At 40.7% G+C, this 24,311-nt stretch overlaps 2 protein-coding genes across 2 annotated transcripts in view; both read left to right on the top strand.

Moving 5' to 3' along the window:
* Positions 1-1,728, top strand: part of HSD17B12 (hydroxysteroid 17-beta dehydrogenase 12) — an 83,965-nt gene extending 82,237 nt beyond the window's left edge. Inside the window, exon 11 of the mRNA XM_039552092.1 lies at positions 30-1,728. Coding sequence (XP_039408026.1) covers positions 30-134 — 105 coding nt within the window. The 3' untranslated portion in view covers positions 135-1,728. The remainder of the gene's footprint in view (positions 1-29) is intronic.
* A 1,430-nt stretch (positions 1,729-3,158) lies between these two features.
* Positions 3,159-20,997, top strand: ALKBH3 (alkB homolog 3, alpha-ketoglutarate dependent dioxygenase). The gene is made up of 9 exons (XM_039552817.1): positions 3,159-3,233; positions 4,330-4,436; positions 5,541-5,575; positions 6,439-6,486; positions 8,086-8,189; positions 9,415-9,503; positions 12,461-12,670; positions 19,172-19,270; positions 19,793-20,997. The coding sequence occupies exons 1-9, from the start codon at positions 3,164-3,166 to the stop codon at positions 19,883-19,885; spliced, it is 855 nt and encodes a 284-aa protein (XP_039408751.1). The 5' UTR covers positions 3,159-3,163; the 3' UTR covers positions 19,886-20,997.
* Positions 20,998-24,311: the final 3,314 nt, after the last annotated feature.

Here is a 24,311-nt window from a genome sequence, read left to right as displayed (position 1 = left end):
AATTGGGTTTGGTTTTTTGTTTTTTTTAGGGATGGGTCACCTCTCTTCTACCTACATCTACTGCCATGAACATAATCCTGAAAGTGAACAAACAAATGCGGGCTCGTTATTTAAAAAAAATGAAGGAGAAGTAAGTAGGAAGCAACTTGATCTTGGGAACCTGGGACTCCTGCAGGTTCCATACCATGCTGCAGCATCAAGTAGACCTAATGTTTTAAACATCTCTAATCGTAGGTGTGCTTTCTAACAAGCAAAACAGTCTTGTTTTGAGGATACGGGTGAAACAAGACTGTTGACTGGTAATATTGATTGAAAAATAGGCTTTATTTGTTTATAGATATTCTGAGGGGGGAAGTGCTTTGAACTAAAATTGCACTGTGCTTTAAGAAATTTTCATGGACTTGATCAGACATCACATTGTTGAGGAACATCTTGGTTATATAGTGTCCATCATATCTATTATTGTGCTCATGGGTGAAGGGCAGAAAAAGAGTAGTTCTCATATATTCCCAGACAGGTGGGCAGGAGAGGAAAGGGAGCATATTTATTTAAAAAGGTAACCTAGCAGTATTTCCAGAGTATTGACCTCTTGAAACTCAGGTTTTGGATACTTGGCAAGGATTCTGCACTATCAGCCAGCTCAAGTGTGCTCCCCTGCTTACATGGTCCAGTGTGATTTTTTTGGTTATGAACTTGAGGGAAATGGGCCAAAAACCAAAATAAGTGTAATAGTTCATCTATAAATATATACATAAAGTAACATTGCAGGAAGCATTTAAAATCTGGGGTCTTGAATATGGATTCTAACTTTTTGGTAATATGTAATCTTCATGATTTGTAATAACATTTTTAAGAGTTCAGTGCCTGCTCTTTGTAATAGGTGGTGATAACACAATGTAGATAAATGTCACAAGTTACATGTTACGTGCTGGTTGCTATGTAAAAGATTATGGGTACTTTAAATGCAGAGCTTGAAATGAGTTACTCTCCTTGTTAGCAACAGTGGTTAAATTCTTTTTGAAGTTATGTATCAGTCTGTCTTTTTCGTGAGGTCCTTTGAAATGTGAATCCTGAATATTTAGATGGCCTTAAAAATGAGAACCAAGAAATGTCTTAAAAAGTAGAACAGTTTTAATTTAATTGCATTAAAATGAACTGATTTGTTTCATGGTTCTGTTCCAAAGTGGAATGCTTCAGTGAGGCTCAAGTTACCTAACTCTTGGACACAGGGATCAGAGTACATGAGAAGTCTGCACTGCTGTTGTCTGTATTTACCTACTCTATTTAAAGATTTTGGTCTCCAAAATTCATTTTTATAAATATAACATGTATAAAACTTGCAAGGCAAATGAAATTGCAAGCAGCTATCACTGTTTTCTGTGGTGATTTCCTATGGTTGAAGAGGGGAGGTTTTTTTCTGTCCTTCAAAGAATTATTTCAAGCTCTGATTTTGAAGTAGATGTGTTGCACTGAGACATGATTTGAGGCTAACATATCTGTACATTGAAAAATCCTGAATACCGATGCAATGGTGCTGATCAAATCTGAGATGCAGATCCTATCCCATAGTTTTCTTAATTTCTTTGGAACAGGGATGGTGAAGTTGGTGGTATTAGTTCTCCAAGAGCACGTGATTTGGTTTGCTCTGGATCTGATGTGAAAGCATTGGACTAAAAAATCTGTATGTTTTTGACTTTGTAAAACAAATAAAATGGAAATTACTCTTGAGTCTTTAATGTGTTAGGTTTTTCTTGTAAAAAAGTTTGCCTGTACATTCAAGTGTCTGATTGTCCTTTACTGTGAGTAATAACAGTGAAAATTACTGTACTTTTACATGCCAAAACCAATGCTTTTATTAATCTGTTCTCTTGGCCATTATCTACCCCTTATCTGGGGTGCTTTAGGCACAGCATCTCTGGCCAGTTGTGGTAGGTGACTCTCCTGTTCTGCTCTGCATTGGTGTGGCCTCACCTTCAATATTTTGTGTGCAGTTTTGAGGGCCACAATATAAGAAAGATATAAAGCTATTGAAGAGTGTCCAGAGGATGACTATGAAGATGATGAAGGGCCTGGAGGAGAAGCCTTATGAAGAACAGTTGAGGTGACTTGGTTTGTTCAGCCTGGAGGAGACGGAGACCTCATTGTAGCTTACACCTTCCTCACAAGGGGAAGTGGAGTGTCAGGCACTGATCTCTGTGGTGCCTGGTGACAGGAACCAAGGGAACAGCATGAAGCTGAGTCAGGGGAGGTTTGGGTTGGATATTAGGAAAAAGTTCTTCACCCAGAGGGTGTTTGGGCACTGGAGCAAGCTCCCCAGGGAAGTAATCATGGCACCAAGCCTGACAGAGTTCAGGAAGTGTTTGGCTGACACTCTCAAAAAGCACATGGTGTGATTTTTGGGGCTGTCCTGTGCAAGGCCAGGAGTTGAACTTAAGATGATCCTTGTGGATCCCTTCCACAGGGGATATTCTATGATTCTACAGTGCTGATACTTTAAAATTAGTGGAACACAAATTTTATTAGCACTGTTAAGCTATTAATAAATAATTATTTCCAAATCACAATTTTCTAACTTTTGAAGGTGTTCAGAAAGGTATGGCAGAGGGAATAGTACGCACATCCAGCTGGCACAGGAGGGGTACCCAGGTAAGGAGGTTCTCAGAGCTCGTGGTCCCCCTTCATGTGGTGGCAGGCTGTAGGTTGGGTTCCTCTGAGGTCTTCTATTTTCCAATCTGCAGCAAAGAATCACTAACCTAATTTTTAACCTAAATTTTACTTATACTTCAACCTAAATTGCCTCGACTTCGAGTGTCTGTTCACCTCGGTGATTGAGGTAATGTTTAATAGCTGTCCACGTCCTTGGGACTATCCTGGGCACCTGTCAGAAAACAGGAGGAGGTTTCTGGTGGCATCAATCCCGTCCCTTTGCACCGCTGCTTCCAAAAATGCTTTTGTTACCGGCGCCATGCAACACCTGGAGTGCACTCTCACCCCTGCTGGAATGGGACACGCAGGGTGGGAGGCGAGGTGGCCGCTGCTGCCTTCCCGGGGCACCTTTAACTAAAGCTCTGCCGCTGCGTGCGCGGCCGGCGGGCGGAGCTGCGGCCCCACAGCCGGGCCCAGGCGCAGGCCCGGGGCGGAGGCGGGCGGGGCCGGGCCGGGCATGGCGGAGAGGCGGCAGCGGGCCCGGGTGCAGGGCGGCTGGGCCGGGGCCCCAGCGGCGCGGCCCGCAGGTAAGGAGCGCCCACAGCCGCCTGGCCGCGGCGTGCGGCACCCCGGCCGGGAACTGCCCTTCCCTTCCTTGCCGGCGGCGGGCATTTCTCCACTGCCGTCCTGGGCACCACGGGGCGGGCAGCGGGGCTGGGCTCGGGCTGCGCTTTCCGACCGCGCTGCTCGGCCCGAGGGCTGGCCCCGTTTCCCCCGTTGCCGTCGGTAACTGAGCTGCAGGTGTTCGAACCCGGTTTTTAAGTAAAATTTGCGCGTGTGCCGCAGGTGCGGCGATTTTGGATGCAGAACGCAGGGTATGGATGTGTTGCTAATGAGCACATTGAGGTGAGCGTGTCGTTCGCATCTCTGGGCAGCTTGAATGACACCAATAGTGTTTGGTGGAGCTGACTTCTGTAAGAACAATCAGCCGCTTTTTATTCATAAAACGCGTTATGTGCCTTCGTTTATCTTTTCACGGTGGAAACATTGTAAAATAAAGAGAAGTAGTGGAAAGGGATGCAGTTAACATCAAAGGTTTTTTAGGAGACATTGTAACCAAGGAGTGCAGAGGAAGAGGAGCACTTTGAAGGTCTCCAGTCTTGCAAGAGAGACTGGTTTGTTTTTGTGAACATCCTCAAAACATGTTCCACTCACCTGATTACAGTTTCCATCAAGCTCCCATATCTCTGCAGACTGAGTGTCCTAGCCAAGCTGATTTTTTAATAATGAAAAAATAGCCAACTATTTTGACTTGTGTATGTGGCCTCAAAATTTTCTGTCACAGGTGCATTGCATTCCTCCTTTTTCTAAGGGGATTTAAAAACCCATTATTTTCCCCATTGTTTGAATTACACAGAGTGAAGACTTTGTGTTTCAGGTCCATTTTAAAGCCTGTTTGCATGTGTAAATAAAACACCTGAAGTGGTGTGCCTGAGTTGCTCTTCCACTTTCTCCCTGGTTTAAAAATCCTGTTTTAATAAAAGTCTTTTTCTCTCTCTTTTTTTTTTTTTTTTTTCCCTAAGAAAAGGAATCGAGAGGGAAGCAGCTTAGCTGCATGGAGCAATTTTTTTTACAGTGATATTCAGTTCATGTGATCCTTTCTTCTTTCTCTCTCTGCTTTAGCACCTAAGGCACCTGTGGCCAACAGCCTTGCCCCTGCAGGTGCCAGACCAGCATGGAGGCAGAAAGATCATACTCAAAAGCAGTTTGTCTTTGAAAAGCCATCAGAGGTAAAAATTTCCTGGTAACTAGCAGAATCTCATCTGTTATTAAACTTCAAATGAGAGAAAGGATAATATAGTCCATTGTTTAAATGAGACTAAAGTACATTTATATAGAATATATAAATATAGTCCATTGTTTCAAAACAATAAAAAATTCACCTAAACTGAACTTGGAGCTTTTACTAAGCAGAGTTTGCAACTGTTTGGCATATATGGCAAACAGAAGGTTATGGGATATCTGTCTTACTTGCTACAGGGGAAGGGCATGGGATTTGTTTTATAGACTTCATGTCCCATCAGCTGATGAAGGATATTGTGCTCTATGCAGAGTTGGGGCACTTCCTTGCTTGGGGAGAAAAAATAATCATGAGCACTTCTTTCTAAGCTAGACTTATTTCAAAGGCTATCATCTTGGCTTGGAAGTGCTGAAGATGGTCTGGGAAGATTCTCTTTTCTCTGTGGCAGAAACCTGCTATCTATATAATACTATATTTTGATGCTCTTGTTGGCTCAGTGCAGTAACTCCTTTGAAATCAGAACTCCACTGAGCACAGAGAAGAGAAGCATAAATCCCTGAGACAACCAGAATGATAGCCAAGGCTGGATTAAACTACTCTGTTTGTCTTTTAACAAAGTACAGCTATCTCAGCTGTGCAGACAGCTTTACAGTGTAAGCTCCTGCTATGTCTGATCTCTCTTGTGTTTTGCTCATTTGACTGAGGCCTAGGGTTTGTTCATGCTTCTTAGGGTTGCACTAAATTTTTACTTACATAAGGGTGTTTTTATCAACATAAAGGTAAGAATTTTCTTGATTGAAGTTGATAAATAGCGAGTACTGTAATAATGCAAATAATTTAGAAATCAATGTCCTTTAGGGGGCAGTTGGTGGCTAAAAACCAGCCTGCAATGGTAGCTGTGTTTGAGAGTTTCTGGGGTGAGGAGGGCGTGGGTGAACTGTTACTACTTCCCTCTTGCCCTGAGGTGTGATTTTTTTTCAGGCTTTATCAGTGTGTGGCTTCCCAGAGTCACTAGAGATGACCATGAGTTCTGTGTGACTAGAGAGTGCCAGGTACTTTAATATTCACCATGTACTGTCTTGTTACCTTTCAGGTGGAGCGCAGAGTTCCTGAGGCAGGTGTGATAGAGTGAGTACCCTGCTGACTTCTCTGTGCACTTTTTCTGTCATCATGGTTGATAAGAGTAGAAATTGTGGCTTTTAAGCCTTTTATCATGAGTTGAGTGTATTATGAGGAGAGTCCAAGTCTGTTAGCTGGTTTTTATGCCTTTGGTGTAGCTGGGAAGCCAGTAATCATAATCAGTTGGACATTCTGGTTTAGCACAACTGCCAGCCTGTCTCCTTTGGTTAGCAGTGTACGTTTTCCTGGGACAGTCCTAGTGTAAACTGTGCTGGAAATTACTCTGGAATATACCAGAAATATAGCTGGTCTGGCAGCTTCTTTCAGGGCTCAGAGAAGTAGCCGATAGTGTCATAGCGAAGCTGGGTATTTGTATGTTACTTACCCTTTGTGTTGAAATGGGGATCTTCTCAGGATAACTTTGGCATGAAGCATGACAAAGTGTGGTGGTGTATGGTGGAGTTAGAGATATTGAAAATCCAGCTTGCTTCAGTTTGGCTAACTTGGTAGAATTTTCTTCCTCAGTGTACTTATAAATCCAAACATAGTGATCTGAGTGCAGTCATGTATGGTTGTCTCCTTTAGATTCCCTGTGGCATCTCTTTAATTTTTTCTAAGAGCTCTAAAACTGTGTACTGAGCCTTTGGTGGAAGGAGGGACAGGACACACACACAAACTCATTTGCTTCTGCAGCACACCTTGCTGTCTTACTCTGACCTTTATGTCCAGGACATTATTTCTTCCCTTTTTAAACTTTCTTTTCTTTTTTAAAGAAAACTTTCCCTAGTCCAGGCCTACAGCAATTCTAGTCTGTGCTGCTCGGTCTAATTTCTTGCTTGTCTTCCTGATGACTTTCCTTTCTACATCCTCAGCAAGCCTGGTGTGTATGAGCTCAGCAAGGGACCAACTGGCATTTCTAGGTAAGTGGAGGAAGCATTATTTGCTTTTGCAGAGTGATGTGGTGATACTCAGCTTTCTGAAGTCCAGTCTCTGCAGAGGGTTTTGACTTTAGCAGCTGCACACTGCTCTTCTGTGCATCATCTGTTTAAAGTACTTCTGGAAATACTTTTGAGTGTTAGATAGCAGGGACTTAGGTGGTTCTGAGCAGCACTGAACAGAAGAAAAATAAACCTCCTGACATCTGGTATGTACTGTATCCAGTGCTCTTCCCAGAATAAGGACAAGGGGCTGTGTTCATTTCTGTCACGATTCACAGTGACTTGCTGCTGCAAATTTGGATCAGTATTCCTGTGTTAGCAAGTGTGTGATGTCTGTGTTGTACAGTTAAAGAGTGGCCCAAAACCTGTAGCTGTAAATTGGAATTGTTTTAAATCACTCTAATAAAAACATTTAACTTTATGCAATCGTGGTAACTTCAGGATTGTCCCTTCTGCTTATATGCCATGCCTTACTTATTTCAGCTTCAGGACACTTCAAAACAAAACCTGGTTGTTCTGTGATTCCTACTAACTAAAATACATTTTACCTTGCTGGCTTAGCTGCAATATCGATACTAATCCTCTTCTTCTGAATTTGATAGATTTTTATTATTAGTGGAAAAAATGCCAAGGACATAGTAATTTTTTGTGTGTTTGAGTTAATTTCTTCTGAATATTGTATTATTTCATTTTTGTGCTTTCATCTTAGGTTCTTCTAAAGATGCAAACAAATTTTTAAAGCATTTTGAAAAGTAAAAGCTTTGACCAGCTGGAAAGAGACGAGATACCCAGCCAGCTGGGTTATCCTGCATTTTTTGGAGTTTCTTTTCGTAGTACACTGATGGAATATATATATTTCTGGAAAGCTAATAATCAGATTTGCATCTTTATTTAACACCTTTACTATATACTCTTATTGTTACATCTTTGGGGCATGGAACGCTTGAGAGAATAAACTGCTTTTAGCATCATTCGTACTCTGCAGCCGACTGCAGTGGCTCTAATCCTTGTATGACTGTTAGTCCAATCAAAATATTAAATTTACATATGGAAATGAAAAAATAGGAGACATTAAATGCTGTCCTTATGCTAAATACTTTTTCCTTATGCTTCAAAAGGGGAATAGCAATGGCAGTAGGGATAAAGGGCTATCAAATTTTAAGTGATGTGGAGATGGTGAATAAGGGGCAATTATTTACTTATGTTGATTGTATTACCATAATCAGGGCTATCTGATTTGTCAGGTGTGAAGTTAATAAGAAGCAGAAGGATGCCATTTTTAACAGCATGTGGCTGATTCTGGAATTCATGGTATATTGTTGGTTGTCATATGTTTTCATAAGTTTTGAAAAGCAATTACATACGTTTGGTGAGGGTAAGACTCAACAGGAGCTCTTCTTTTCTTTCCTTCACACCTGCTTTTGGCTGTGGTCAGAAGCAGGATACTGGGCTTTGACTTTTGATACGATGCATTACAGCCATTTTTAGCTCCTTTGGGAATCCTGGAAATGAAAATATTTTCCCAAAGCAGATAAAGAAAAATGGAAGGAATATACATTTCTCTACCTTTTTCATCTTTAGGATTCATTTGATTCCTGGCTTTGTTGACTCAGAACAAGCAGACTGGATGTTTGAGCAACTCCTCCAAGACATACCCTGGGGTCAGCGAACTCACATCAGACAGGGTAAGGAGTGTGCAGAGCACCTTTTCAGGTCATTCACGGGTCAGTTCCATAACAGAGTCTGTGCATTGTTTAGAATTGGTTTTCATTTTCAGTGTTGCCACTTCTTCAAGTTTCCATGCAGGTTTTCCATGCATATCTGAAGACTACTGCAGCTTACTTTTCAATTTCTAATACCATGTTACTATTGCCAACTAAGTGCGATCTTTCCAAATTAAAATTGCCTGTCTTAAAAATCTTGGAATCTTGGTCTCTTCTGTCATCTCCAGTTCTTTTTTTCACTCATTTTAAGATTAAGTCTGGTCACCATCCCTTCATACAGTCTCCCAGCAATGCTGCAAGAATTGTGTTCTTGGAGGTTTCTTCCATGAGGTGTATTTTTTGCCTCTTTTATTTAAAATCCCAGCAGCTGCATGTTCCTTTGCTTTGGCTTTACTTATTACTTCCAGTATGCAGTAGGAGAAGAGGCTGCTATTCTGGATTTGTTCACTAAGGGGCACCTGTTCTAGCTAAATTCCACTTTTAGTCAGGAACTGATGTAAGATAATGTATTAGAGTAGTTACTAGATGGGGCTGGAAAATGTCTTCACCATGTGTGTTCCTTGGTTGGCAATAAAGGGGATGGTATAATGCAGAATGTTAACGTGCCAAGCATGAGAAATACTTGCCAAGATAGTCTTTTCAGAAGCTGAAAGTATTTTTAACCTGATGTTTTGTGTTATACCACACAGCACACACATATTTGACAATATATTGTGTGCAGCCTTGCTACATTTTGTTTCTGTAATGTCCCATGGATGTTACAGTCCTTTCTACTTCACCCTTTCCAGTGGAGCCACTTGTATCTTGCAACTTATGCCAGCGTACTGGGCACTAGAACCAGGTGAATGTAAAACAAGCCAGATGTATAAATAAAATTTCAGTTTCATCTGCTGTCTTTAACTCATCCAGTCCCTGCTCTGTCTGGCATAGGGGTAAGAAAATGGATGTGTTTCCAGGATTTTGGCAAGGTAATTTCACCTGCAGATGCGCACCTAATTTTGAATAATTTCATTCCTTCATTTGCGTTCATTATGTAAAGCTGAGGATTTTAAGGGGCTCCTTATTAACTTTAAGGGAATGGACAATCTTTTTGATCAAGTTTCTTGGCAGAATTGCATCATCTTTCCATTTTCAGATCCTTTGATAAGGCAACTGAGAAAGTCTTTCTGGTTTTGCTTTTTTTCAGAAGTATCTTTTGAGGAACCACGGCTTACATCCTGGTATGGGGAGCTTCCTTACACATACTCCAGAATAACAATGGAGCCAAATCCAAATGTATGTATATGTTTACATGTATGTTTACATGTATGTGTTTTATTATTGTCTACAGAGAAATCCTTTGCAGAGATCAACGGATAAAAGTTCCCTCTGTCCTCTAGTTATCTAGAGTATCTGTTAACATTTAATTTATGATCAGCAGCAGATTCTACTGGAGTGTGCTCAGTTTTATAAAATACACTTTGAGTGAGTTGACTGAGAGGAGCATGATTTAGTTGCTAAATGTTGCTAAAAGGAAGTTAGTACTATAGAGTTCAAAGTTTTGCTTTGGGTCATTGTAGCTTTGGACAAAACTCTGAATTGCTCTGTGTGACTGACTGCAAGGATCTTTATATGGCAGATTGCGCTGCACACAGTTGTACTGAGTTTTTGTTGTAAAGATATAGTAGTACCAATTACTGAAATAGCTACTTTCAGAAACACTTAGGTTCCATACTGCTTAAATGAGAGTTTAGGCATATTTTGATTCCTGTGTGGATGCTATGAAAATCACACATGCAACTCATCTGCTCAGCAATTCCAGATTGTAGCATATAATTTCCCACACTGTTTTGGAAGAGTTAAAAACCTTCTGAGTGACTCAGTGATGTTTTGTTCCTGTTTTCTCTCCGTCTCTCTCTCTTTCTCAGCCTGTTGTCCCAGCAGTCTGTCTCTTGGTATTGCTTTGTTTAAAATTTCCATGGCAGTAATTAGGTGTCACTGTTGAAAGCTGGATAGCATGAGGGAAAAGTGTCCCAAGTCCCAGAAGTGCTGCCAAAGTGGGATACCATCTAGCAGAGCTCAGTTTAGGAAGAGTTGAAAAGGTGCTATTTAACACGATGAGTTGCAAAGATTTTGTAGTCTCAAAAATACTGTAGTTAAAAATTCTATAACCTACAGAACTCATAGTGGAAAACCAGGCTTTTCTTTGGTACTCATTTGTGAAATATTATTTTAAATGGGCTTTTCTGAAAGCTGAATGGCTTTAGGGATTGGAAGTGCCTTCACAGAATCATTCTGTTGTACACTAATGATTTAAATCCAGTTCAGAACTGCCTGTTGTGAAACCTGTTGCTACTCAGAGATTGGATAGAGCCCATGTACCCTGAATTCAAGGTTTGGTTTCAGTTTGCATCAAGTTGTGAGTTAGCGCTCATTGGGCCACTGGCTTGTTTCTCTCATCCAAAGGTACAAGGCCTAAATGAGTCACTCATGCTGGTTCTGTCTTTTATTCCTGAATAATTCTGATTTTTACTGAGAGGAAGAAACTCAAGCAGAAAGTGAGTTGCACTGGAGAAGTTGCACAGCTGGAAGCCAGCCCTTCCCTGTCTGGAAGCTGCCCGTAGGCAGATCTATGAGTACACTGCATGTGGACATTTCACTCAGCTTTGCAAGTGGGAGTACCTGCAGCTTAGAAGAAGCAGGGGATGGTGTAAAGAGCACAGTCCTTACCTGTAGAATAGAATTCCTATCACAAAAATGTCCTGAGTAAAATGTAACTTCGTGCACAGCTTAACCAAAACTGATTACTGCCTTAAACACTTGATCTGTAGGAGTAATTAGCTTTGTGTCCCTCCTTTTTTGTTTGGTAAAAATCGGTGTGATTGCATCTATAATATAGATATAATCCAGACTAGTTTGCATATATAATATAGATATAATCCAGTGTTTGTGCTTAAATGAGTTTTGGTATCATAAAATGTTTCTTTGTAAGCAGTGATAGAGTTGGGGACGCAGTAATGTTTCAACAAAACTACTTCCATTGCTGCAGGTTTGTAGTGGTCTTCCAACTACATTGTAAAATTCACCATATGGTAACATTTTAGTAATACATCTGTGATGGGAGTTGAAGAAATCTAGTCCTGCTTGGTCACCGAAAAGTGCTTTCAATAATTCTTGTTGAACTCTTCTGCACATTCAGGCAGCCCAGTTGCAAGCAAACTTTTTTTGGGGGGAGGGTTTGGGTGGTATTACTGCTTTCCCTACATGTCCCATAGCTGCAAGCTATGTTTATCTAGAATTAATTACTCACATGATGCTTAATTGTTGAAGATGTGCCTTAGCTAGAAACACCCCAATAGAGAAGGATGGTATGTTGAGGCTCCTGCAGAGCAACCAATAAGTTAAATACCTGTTAAACTTGGGGAAGCTTGGAAAGGGGGTAGTGCAGCCTTGTTTATAGAGGTGGATACTAGAAAATATTTCTAGTATGTCTGTTGCTTCTTCTGCTGGTGGTGCACTGGGAGATTTGGAATCAGTTTCTTATCCTCTCTTGATCTCTGTTTCTGCTTATATAATGGGCAAAAATTCTGCCCTACATTGCTTTGGCTTTTTAAATTTTCTTTATGTATTTGTGTAGTTCTTAAAAGCACTCTTGACAGATGAAAGTCGTGGTGTAAGTTTATAACAGTAAATAACTGGACTGAGTTGTAATGGGAAGTGCAGAGCTTCCCTCAGCTGTGGGCTCAGCAAGATGTTAGCAAAGGGAAGGATGAAATCCAGGGCCAGTGACATTGGTTTTGTGACCCACTGGAAAGTTACAGTGTCAGAGTCAAAACCCCAAGAGGTGATGAGTTGAGCTCAACAAGCTGTGCTAACAGAGTGCGGACAGAGGGCCACGTTAGGCCAACCTTTCCTCTTGTTCTCTGTCAGCAGCTGCAGGCAATTGAGAGCAGTGTCATTTAGTCACTGATTGCCTCCATTAGTATGAAAGGCAGCTTGGCTTCAGAGTTTTAAGAGATGATTTAGTATTGAGCGATGGGTAACGTGTGCATATTTTGCAGAAAGCCCAGCCCATTCCTCCACTCTGCTAAAGATATCATCAGGATTGCTGTGAGTCATTTGTTTGATTTTAATTTTATTGTGATTAAAGTGCAGTATATTTTGTTTCTTAGTAGTTTTCGCCTTCTGTCTTGCATTACCTGCCCTTGGCCTGTGTTCGTGGCATTTACCCTCCCCCTCTGTGCTGATTGCAGTGGCATCCTCTGCTGACCATGCTGAAGGAGCGCATTGAGGAGCTCACTGGCTACACTTTCAACTCTCTGCTCTGCAACCTCTACCGAAATGAGAAGGACAGTGTGGACTGGCACAGCGATGACGAGCCATCGCTGGGAAAAAATCCTGTCATTGCCTCACTCAGCTTCGGTGCTACTCGGACCTTTGAGATGAGGAAGAAACCTTCCCCTGTGAGTGTTCATATCGTACTGAGAGAGTCTTAGAGCTACTTACATGTTTGTTGTTTTCTCTGAAAGCACAACTTCTGAAGTTCTGTGGAGTAAGTGTAGGGATCAAGAAATCTCTTGAATTGACTGTGACACCCTGAGGATGGGGATGGGACCACTCTAATAATGTGCAGCAGTGTAGTGTAGTGCTGCAGTGAAATTGGAACCTGGGCAGTCTTCTGCCCAAATAAGGGCCCTTCCTGGTACTTAAAATGAGTTCAGTGGTGCTGGAAGTGGACTTACACCGTGCAAATGAATCAAAGATTTGCTACCATTTTCTTAAACTCAGGCCAACGTTATGTAATGCAGAGTGTACGTGGGATGAAGAGTAGTTCTGACCGCTCTTGTAAGTAAAAATCCTCTTAACAATGTTCACATTTTGACATGTGTGTATTCAGATTGAGGGGCAGTGAACAAAGGGAAGAAGCTCATTTCTTCTCCATAAAGTACCATGGAAACTGTCACATCATACTCACAGACTAAACAGAGATCCTCTGCTTTCATAAGGAGATGTGTGGAATATCCTTTCAGGAGTTAATTGGTGATTCAATAGTGAATACTCTTTCTGGATAAAATACTTGGGAATGCGGCGTTTGCAAGCCAGCTTAAACTTTACAGTTTGTATTTATCCAAGTAAAGGATTCACCTGTGTTGAGAATACAGGCCTTATTTTAGGGTGTCCTATTTCAGATGAATTTTCTGCTTGTGCAGTCTTTGACAACTTTGGAAAGATGTTTGCTATCTGCTTGTGTTGCTATTTATTTGGAGTAGGTAGTGCAGAAAGCAGAGGTGGTAATTACCAGCCAACAGGGAAACTCTGTGCTGCCATACTGAAGTCTGCCCATCAAGAGTCACCTTGGGTCACCTAGTCTTGGACAGCAAAGGTCAGAAATTGAGCCAGAAAACAAATAGTTTGTATTTTTCACCAGTTCTCCAATTTGTAAATTCTTTGTTGCCTGAAGTGAGTTTAACCTTGGTCCCTGAGCATTAGATCACATAACCAGTCTGTTATGTCAGTGAGCATAGCATGAGTAAGTATCCCTGATGCTGTGTTTATAATAAAATGTCAGCTGGAAAGTTTATTCCTGTAGAAAACTGTAAATGATGCTTGGATTCATTTTAGAAGTGCCTGTATTCCCCATTGATGAATTAGAACAAAATACACTTAAACTTCAGTATGAACTTTGCAGGTTCTTTCTTAAAAATCAGTCCTAGTTCTTGAGTAAGATGCCTTTTTTATAGAGTTTCTGAAAAGACACCCACTATTACCAAAGGGGGAATTCAGTCTGTGCCATTCATACTTGGCTGCCTTGTTTGATCTGTACTGCACGATTTCTTCCCTTTTCTTCCAGGGATGGATGGTTTTCTATAGATGTATCCCTCAAGCTCTCCTCATTTGTTTTCTTTAGCACCTTCAACCTGATTATTTCTGACTAGCTGAGTCTTGCTACCTGTGAAGTGTATTCCTTTTGCAAGTGTGACATACCTTTTTTTCTGAGGTAGAATGCCCTCGTGCAGATCTTTGAAATAGTTGCTATTAAGTGTGTCCTGTGCCTAAGGGAACTCATACTTAATAATTACATGGCACACATTACGTATTCTTTGCACATTGCCAAAGCCTGCAGTTTCCTGAGAGCATCCTATGACAATAGATGCTTTGGCAAGTGGGAGTTACAAGAGGCTCTGATGGAAATTACAACCTTTCAGGCTGTACCACCAAAGAATTAATTTTCATACTCTATTGTACTGTAGCATTCTCTCTTTCATTAAGAGAAAGTTAAAACTGATTGTAGATCTTGGAAATTTGGTCATTCTTTTGTTAAAAAGCAAGTTACAGGAAGAGGAATGTAATCTAGGGAAAAGGAATTCAGATTAACAGTCATCACAGGCATTCAGGCTCTCCCTGGTTTGCAGTCTGCCAGTATCAGTACATTGGGTTTTCCAGAGTTAGTCTTCATTGAGGAGGGAAATAGAAAGCAAATCCTTTTCCTCTCAAAATTAAACCTCTTTGAGGGCCAACATTCTGCTATTTCAGATTCTAGGGTTTCAAAGGCCTTTGTTTCTCTCTGTTCTTGTGAATACTTTTAAGGATTTTGAGATGAAAGATAAAATGAACATACAAGATGAGAGATGTAGAACGTCACTGTGGATAAATGGTACTGGGGAAAAAAAGTGGTTTCTTGTGTGGGATCATGTACTGCGTACAAAACACTGTGTACCACATGTGAGGGCAGTTGAAGAGTACTAGATCAGAGCCTTCAGAGACTTCAGTTCATGTTGGTATCTCTACAAATATCTTCTAGATTATATCTTGAAATGTGGATGAAGCTGATAGTGAATAAAATCCTGTTTCTGTAACTGAAAAGATGACCAGTAGTGTTGATGGGTTGGGTTTTTGTGCATGTTTATGTGAATTTTGACAACTATCTGTTAGTAATTTGATAGTGTTTATGTACATCACTCTGAAGCAATCACACAATCTGAAATCTTTTTTCACTTGTCAAAAATGAAAAGAAGTTACTTAGGTTTAAGTGGTTTTTTTATTATCCTGAAAATTGTTCTAGGGTGAGGGGAGAGAAAGGTTCAGTCCTCTGTTTTACTTTCTGTTGATCACTGTACTGGGTAAGTGTTCATCATATAATAGAGGGTAAAAGAGTGTAGAGACATGCATGGACTATTTGTATCTGCTTAAACAAGCATCCTTTGTGGATAAGTAGAAATAATTCGTACCAGAATTTCAGCCCAGTGCATGTAAAAAAAGCTGCAAATACATTTCAGGTGTAAATTCCTCACTGGAATAAGGAGACTTCATGGGAATTAACATGACGCCAGAAACTGTTTTATTTTGCCTGCTGGAATTTTTCTTTTTAAGCATTATTTTTTCTAAATACAGCCTTTTCTGTTTATTTGGACCAGTTACATGATAGCAGCTGATATTTTTCCTTTGCTTTAAATGGTTTCTAAGGTTTTTTGGATACCTACTTCATAGTTCAAAGTCTACAGTGATCTGGTTTCTTCTATTTTTTTCTTCTGGTTCCAGTAAATTACTTTAACCTTGCTCCTGCTTCCTTGTTCTCCCTGCCCCCATCATTGTAGCTCCTGCCTACACTGGAACCAGGAGAAAAATGCTTTGCTTTAGAGCTGTGATTCATACACAGTTCACAAGCTATTGGTTGAGGCAATGAGTGCTCTTGTGCTTACCTGTAGCATAAGTGTCACCACTGTGGCACTGTCGCCTCCTCCCATTCCCCACACAGCCTCAAGCTCCATTCCCACTTGGACACGACTTTATCCTCCCAGTCTAGAGGAAGTGATTTCACTCTGTGGGATGGGTGTTTCCAATACAGCCTCACCACCGTTTTTCACTATTGCTTGTCACTGCTCTGCTCTGAGACAGTGCCAGGTTATCTGATTGTGTCCTCCTGGAAGCTGAGTGGGGAATGTTAGTATGGCAGGGAAGGGTGACACCTGATGTCCCACTAAGCTCCCATGTTCCACTGGGAGGTGCCCTGTGGCAGAGGTGTGGGTGCCATAGGGACCAGGTGGGTGGTTGTCCAGTGAATGGCTGTGTGAACTGTGGAAAGCGTTAGAAAGCCAAGTGTCAGCTTGCTCTTCTTCCACCTGTAACCGAGGAAACCGGTGGCTGCTGGGAAGGGAGGGAGCTTCACGCCTGTTAGATAGTAGCAGGATATTTGTGATTCTAAGAATCAGCCTTCAGATGGGGCTGTCCTTCAAATGAATCACTGAAGCACTGTCCTTTTTTCTAGCAGAAGGTAAGGATCTCCTAGTACTTCTGGAAACAGCAGAAAAATAACCCCTTGTGTTTTAACAGACCTAATTGAAGATGAATGTGGGGATATGTGGAGCATGGTAGAAGATTCAGATCAAGATGAAGAGGGTTGGACTTTTAGATTGGCATGAAGGAGACTCACAGACAGTGGTGGCTGCAGAGGAGGAAGAGGTGTTGTCCACCAGTATTGGCAGGACTTGAGAAGCTGTAGACAAGCTGAGAGGAGGAAGGGAGTGCTCAGATGCAGAAGGACTGAAGGAGTTCAAAGATAGGCCTGTGTAGGCAGGCCAGTGCATTATGTGAGGAAAGGGCAGTATAACTGGTATTCATTATTAATGAATCTGTAGAGAAAAGAACTGCAGTGAGGATTTTGTCAGAGACAGTGAGAATAAACATGTTAAAATGCAGCAGTATTGATAGATGAGACTACTTTGTTGTGGAGGAGGGTGTTTACACAGCTGGTGCTAGAGAAGTAAACTGGAAAATAGGGATACAATTTAGATGAAATCTGAAAAATACAAGATTTGAACTTTTGTAAGGGTAATTCTCTTGGTAATAGGTGAATAGGTGAAGCAGAAGACTAAAAGCCAGCATTCTCCATGAAAGATGCTGACTTTTGCCATTGAAAATGATTTTGCATCATTTGCCTGTATAACTGCATTATTATTTATACATTCTTCTACAGCATGTTTCCATTTAGTGTTCCTTATAATGGAAGATTCCTCTACACTGTCCAGAAACCATTTCGTACTACTATAGCAATAAACTTTCCTGAGACTTAAGAAACAAACTTGGGTGATTTATATGGATTTATACTAGATCTTTTCTCTTTTTGATTTTGATAGCATTTCAAGAAAACAGCCTTGATGGAGTCCAGGAGTTCTTACAGATTTTGTATTCACAGCTTCCTATCAACTCACACTGAGCTTTCCTGACTTATTAATTGTAGTTATTGTAATGAAGGATTTTGAAAAAAGGTTTAACCAGTGTACTTGGATAGTATAAAGCTTGGATGGTATTAAATGTGTAACTCAAATTTAGGATAATTCTAGTATATTAAAAAGCGTAACAGTTGCTTTGCTGTACCTAGTTTTGTAGTACGTGTGTAGAGTTACAAAGTGAACATAAAGAAGTCACCTGATGCACTTCTTTCCATGTTTGTTACCAGAAAGTCTTTTCCACTGTAGATGTCAAAAATAAATTTCCTTCATAAACTTCTTGGCCTCTGAAAGTCAAGTGAGCTTTCTGTATGTCTGACATCAGCGCTAGGAATAAAAGTTCTGAAATGAGCTTTGATTGACAGTGTTAGTAATGACATGTAAGAAAGTAAAAACTTTTTGTCTGCATTGGCTTTCCAAAGTAAATTGACATAAAAATCTCTTTTTCTAAGTAAAATGGAGCTCGGAGATGTCCCATTTAAACCAGAAAGTAATTGCTGTTTTTACATACTGGCTTTTGAAAAGGATGTTTTCTCCTAAATCTTTATCTTACCGGAATTCCTTTTTAATTAAGATGAGCAAGAGATAAAAATAAGCACACTGTTGTCCATCCACAAAGTGAAATGATGTAATCCTCTGAAATAAGAAGTAAGTTTGCAGTGGTATTTCTCTGCTTTTCATCAGCAGTCATGTTTATAATACCTGTTTTTGAAATTTTTCCCTTTTTTCAGCTGAAGATAAGAAAGTGTTTCCTAATACTGACTTGATACCAACCAAGCTCTTTTGCATTTTAGAAGGTGCAGTCCTCTTTCTGTCTGCATCTTATTTATAAACACACACACAGTCCCAGCTGGTTTTCTGAAAATCAAACTCCGTTTAGGACATAATTTTCCCAATATTTGTTACTCTACCTCATTATTTTGAGCTTTTCAGCAAGCCATGAACTTTTAAAAGGACATACCTCGTTCAAGTTGCACTACTACACACTTGACTTAGCAGTGTATGAATCTGATTTAAAGTTGGAAAGGATAGTGCAAAGCAATAGAGAGTTGCTGTTCCCACTGATGTGGCACGTGTGACACCACTGCTGGGGTGTCACTATGTCTAGTTGTGATATTTGAGTTTTAAAATAGTTGTACATAATCTGAAAGCTTAACAAAAGTTTGTAAATTATTTGCCTTTTATTCTAGCATTCTGTTTTGCTTAGTGGTTATAAAGTTTAAGACAACTTGTTTTACAAGGTATTATAGGAAAGGAAGATTTTAAATTTTTTTTTAATAGGAAAAGCTCTTCTTCCAGCAGCTAGTGCCATAGCAGCATGTAATGTTGTAACAAGACAGATTCAGAATAGCAGGAAGATGTTACTTTTGATGAAGTAGTTAACTGTTGGAATCTAGGATAGCTATTGTAGAATGTCTCCACACAGAACTGTTTATTTTAAGACGTTTCCAAAAGGTTTGCAACCTCACTCCAGAATTTTGTGCTAAATGCAGGAACTGGTTGTTGAACTTTACCTGTGTCGTCCAGGCAGTGAGATACAATGGCTTCTTTCATCATTCAAATGCTCGGCTCCTGGACTTTATGTGAAATACAGATACAGAGAGGTTTGCTTAGACTTCTTGGTCTTGTAAGAGCCTCCTCCTCCCCCCTCACAGGCTTTGTAAGCTCTGCTCTAGAGGACTGGTTTCCTAACAAATGCACGTGCCTGCTTCTTCAGTGTCTAATGTTTCTTTTTAGGAAGAGGATGGAGACTATACTTACGTAGAAAGACTTAGAATCCCACTTGATCACGGGACTCTGTTGATAATGGAAGGAGCTACCCAGGAGGATTGGCAGGTAAGAACTCCTTGACACTGTTTATGTGCTTTACTTGCAATGCAGTTTTCCAGATGTGCTGCAGCACTCCCATGAATGTATGGGACATTCTGTTTCCAGTGGCACAACTGTTTTCCAAGGCATTAGTGTTGCTTTCTGCCTCAGAATTTCAGAGCACCCACAGAAACAGTGGGTTTGCTGTCATGTACCAAGTGATGCAGGAGGAGTCAGCTCGGATGTTCCAGCATTAAAGTTCAACAGTGAAGGTTGCAGCCTGCAGTGGAAAGAGCAGAATCAATATAAAAACTTGGAATATCAAAAAGTTGTAACTTAATTTCAGAAGTCCACAGTAATATACAAAGACTCTTTGTTTTCAGTGTCCCTGAGCAGTCAGAACATGATGTTTTTACCTTACCTAAGTGTTCAGAAATATGAATAAGAAGCCATCACAGGAAATGAAGGTTTTATTCATTGTTTGATTACCTGTATTTTAAATGCACAAGCTCATGGTTTGTTTTTTTTTCCCCCCAATACCACTTACAGCATCGAGTGCCTAAGGAATATCATTCTAGAGATGAACGGATAAACTTGACATTTAGGATCATTTATCCAGAACCTGATGGAGTTTGGAAGTGAAGAGCAACTTTGGACATTGGTGGATATACACCCACAGCAGATCTACAGCCTTAGATTGCTACAGATTTAAAGGAAGCCTTACAGGAACACGGTTCCTTGAAGTGATGGGGAAAAGAGTTGATATTACGAAGATCTTTGGCAATCAGAAGCTGCCTGTATTATGTGGACAGAAATTATATGTTACTAGATGATACTAAATCACAGGCTTTACCTTGGTGAACAGTGATTCTTCTTAAAAGAGCACAAAGCACGTGAAAGATTTGAGAGGTCCCAACTGGAGCAGACAGATTCAGTGAGCAGATAGTTTTGTGCCTTGTCTTGTCTCTCCTTTACTCCCAGGTCATGATCTGTGTTGGAAGTAATAACAAGATGGGCTTCTTTGATGTAAAGCTGATGTGTCTGTACAGAAATTAGAAAGCTGCACTTGTTGATGATCTCTGGGTATTGGTGAAATTACTCATTTCACCAAAGGGTAGTGCACTGCTTTTTATCTGTAGGTTGCAGAGCCTTTTCCAATTAACCAATCAGTTTCATAATTTAAATAACTACTTGAATTATACTGGTGTCTAGTGGAACAGAGGGTCAAGGCTCTCTTCTGCCATGCACTCTGTGGTCAGACTTTATGCTGTTTATCCGTGTAGACAGGACAAGGAGGACAAGGCAAAGGCAAGCAACAGAGACACCTGACAACCCTGTTCCTGGATCAGTGCATATTGCTTTAAAGACTGTCACTCGGAGGGTTCTCTCTTGAGCCTCTGCTGTTGCAGATCAGTAGTCAGCACCTCAGATTCCAGGCTGACTTACTGAAATCCTTCAAGTTTGCCTGCTGTGACTTACCTGCTGCTGGGAAGCAGTGGGCTGGTGACTGTAGTGTGGATGTGAAGTCAGGAGTGCTGCCTATGTGGTTAAATTCTCACTGCAGCTAAACAGCATCACTGTACTGGATCAAATCATAGGTTTGGTCTATCTTCACTGTCTGCCTGCAGTAGGATCTAAACACAGGTAAATACCCTGTGCCTTGTAACATGTTACCATTGTTCAGCAAGCTAATGTCCCTTTTCACTGTAAGAATAAATTGGTGTTGAGAAAAATCTGTCTTTTCTTAGCCAGCATTTGTTGTGGTTTAAATTCTTACTTGATGGGAACAGTCAAGTTATTAATACTCAGTTATGCCTGTTTTAATGTTATTGATGACATCAAGGACACAACTGTTGAGCCATTTCACTCCCTGTGGTCTGAAATTAGGCAGAATAATTTCCTAGAAGCAGCTTCTCTACCTAAATCACCGTACGTTATTCTCCTAAAATGAATTAATATTTTTAGAAAACTTACCTTTGTTATCTAATGATGTCTTCACTTTCATCCCAGTTTGTACAGAAATGTTTTTGGCAGGTATTTAATGTTATTTCCTTGCATTTGAATCTTTTCTCTAGGTTCTATGATGTATTTCATGGGAATCAGAGTAGAAGGAGGCAGACACTTACTTTCATGTTTACTTTCTTTGGGTCACTGGAGCTTTGTGCACATCCCTGTATGTGTGTCCAGGTTTAGCAGTCCTGATGGAGAGTGGTTTTCCTTAACCAAGGGACAGTGCTAATTTCTCAAGGTATTCTGAGAAGGCAACGCTTTTGCCTGTATCAGTTCATACAAGGTCCATTTGTTTTCACTGTGTTAAGAGCAGCCAGGCTGCAAGAAAGATTAGGAGATGGGGATGAATTGGAATCTTTTAAACCACCAAACCTCAGCCTATGGAAATTGCAACTCATTTGAATTCAGTGAATCTATGGCACATAACTAATGGCAGGACCTTGGAGGCTGATACTGTTGTGGCAGAGCAGTTTTTCACTTCCTTTCTTGGTTTCAATTTGTAATGTTAGCAAATTTTGGTTTAGTTTTGTTACTTCCTTTGATTTGGGAAAAGACCAGGTTTTGCTCCCCAGAAATGAAATGATTTATAGGAGAAATGTTCTATCCCCCAGCACTCCTTTTGTATTCTGTACTGTACTGTATTCTGTACTGTATTCTGCTTCCTCTCACATGTCAGCTTCACTGTATCCAAATCTGGTTGACAGTGAGGAGAAGGCATATGGCATCATTCCCCAGCCTGTCCTGTGTGTACTGGCTGCAAGGGGAACAGTTGGCCTAGAGGTCAAGTTTCTTTGTCAGCTGGGAACTTGTGGGTCCTTCCTTCCTTCCCCCACCTCCTCCCCCAAAAAGTCAGCTAGGCAGATGGCAGCAAATTGCAACCTCCTGCTTGCCAAGACAGCAGGAAATGGCTTTGAGCAGAGGAGATTCCAGCTCAGAGCTCCTCAGGAGACCTTTCTGCAGGGACATTTTTCCTGTTGGTAGAAATTTGTTCCTGAATGCTACAGGCACTCTTACTGAGTTCTCAAAGTGGGTGTGTGCAAAACTGAGATTTGAAAACTCTTGAGCCTGGTGGTGTTCCCATGACACCTAAAGATTTTTCACTAGAGACCACAGCAACTTACAAATTTCTTGTGCTGATGTTCAGCTGTTTCTGCTGTTGCAGTCAGATGCAAAGGGCAGCATGTTTAGAATGGTAAATATGCAGTTAGGTTCCATTCTTTAACTTAAAGATAGGTGGAGGAACCTTTCTCCCAGTTGCATGGATTTGAAAATAGTATTTCTAAAAATGTCATCCAAAAGAATTACTTTCCAGTTATAAAGCTTGCTTTCTTCCTTCTCAGGACTCTTGTGACAGTACAATGTTCTCAGCCAAAAACTTTTTGAAAAATGATTTAGACTCAGAATACACTAAGGTAAAGTAAAATATACTGTTTATATGTACACAGAGGATTCGAGGGCAGGGAGCTGGCCTGGGGGTTTTGTTTTTGTGGCTGGCACCAGATTCTGTCCATCTGAGGTGCTGCAGTAGCTGCTAGGAGCTGCTTTGCTTACAGAACACCTCTGTGTCATTATTTTTTTATGTGGAAGATACAAACTGTGGGTTTACTTTTTCCCTGTTCTTTGAAATACAGAATGGTTTGGGTTGGGAGGGACCTTGAAGATTTCAGCAGAGTATATGTATCTCTTCCAAAAAATGCCCAACAATTGCGTTCTTCAAAACTGTTCATCTGTGGCTTCCAAACAGATAGAATCTACTAATAACCCCAGGTGAGATTCCCTTTTCCAAAACAGCCGTCACCTTTTCCGGGCTGTAATGGCCCTCAGATTTGATGATAAGGAGCAGATAAATGGAAACTGTCTTTGGTAAGGAGGGACAGTAGCCTGCCTTCCTCAGGGAGCATGCAAGGATGGAGCTGTTCTGAAAAGAACCCACAACTGGGTCCATATGTAACAATTCATTTATTTAACAGCTAGATAGGCAATAACAATATTAATTAACAACACTGGTGTCAGGCATCTCTCTGTCCCCATGCTACTTGTAATCATTTCATCACAGAATACTTGAATATTCAAGTACAAACTCTTGATGAGGTGGAGCATATCTGTTTGAATACTGCACTTTTGGGCTGCAGTGGGTTCATCTGAGCATACACCATTTAAAATCAATGGCAAAGTTCTGTCACTAGTCTGAGGTTTTGGGCTGTTTTTGGTTTTGTTCTTTGATTTTTGTTTGTTTGTTGGTTTTGTTTGTTTCTTTTTTGTGTTTTGTTGGGTTTTGGGGGTTTTTTTGTTTGTTTTTTTTTTTTTTTTGTGAAAAAGAGCTCTTTAGGATATTCTGTTTTGATGAGCTTTAAAGCCACAGATAGTTTTACTCTATCTGTATCAGATGAATTCTACCTGTGTGTTTTCTACTTGTCATGACTGATAGGGTTAGTATAGCTACACATAGTAATTTATAGCTACAAATAGCAATTTATAGCTACAACAGTAATGTAGAAGAAGACAGGGTGCCAGGAAGGGGTTAAGAGGTCAGAATTTTCATACTGTAGTGTTGACCAAAATACAGAGGACTGTTTTCCTGTGGTTTGGGATAAAAGATGTGTATGATGGGTGCTGTGAATCCATGTCTCGGTTTTGAGACAAATTTCAGGAGAAAATGCCTTGGAATGAGTGTTTCCTCTAAAGAGAAAGGGCTTCAATAACTCCCTTTTCTTCTGCCAATGAGAGAAATTGATACCAGCAGATGAAAGTGAAAAAAGAGAACTCTTTATTAACAAAATAAAGAGGGTGGGGTGGTGTGCCTTCAAGGCACAGGAAAGGATTGAATGAATTCTAGATATGAACTCCCAGAAACTTACCCTCCACCCACACACACCCCCACACCCACCCACCCACAGCAGAACAAAAAACCCCTCGAAAATGCCTGGGGAAGAAAAATGCACAGGCTGACTGTGTGGCCCGGAAAACAAAATGGCAACTGGTCCCTTTGTCTCCAGGAGGAGGAGTTCACACAGGAGCCTGGAGCAGAGCAGATGGGAAATCTGTTGATCCTCTGGCG

Source organism: Corvus cornix, chromosome 5 (assembly GCF_000738735.6).
Source record: "Corvus cornix cornix isolate S_Up_H32 chromosome 5, ASM73873v5, whole genome shotgun sequence".
NCBI lineage: Eukaryota > Metazoa > Chordata > Aves > Passeriformes > Corvidae > Corvus > Corvus cornix.
Note: the sequence above shows the minus strand (reverse complement) of the source record. Positions and strands in the feature narration are given on the sequence as shown.

What these genes read in the sequence shown, in the direction of transcription:
- ALKBH3 (XM_039552817.1), top strand. Translation starts at nt 3,164, where the DNA reads ATGGCGGAGAGGCGGCAGCGGGCCCGGGTGCAGGGCGGCTGGGCCGGG. An exon ending in CCTGAGGCAGGTGTGATAGA is followed by an intron (nt 5,576 to 6,438) that starts GTGAGTACCCTG and finishes CTACATCCTCAG; the next exon opens with CAAGCCTGGTGTGTATGAGC. An exon ending in GGACCAACTGGCATTTCTAG is followed by an intron (nt 6,487 to 8,085) that starts GTAAGTGGAGGA and finishes TTTCATCTTTAG; the next exon opens with GATTCATTTGATTCCTGGCT.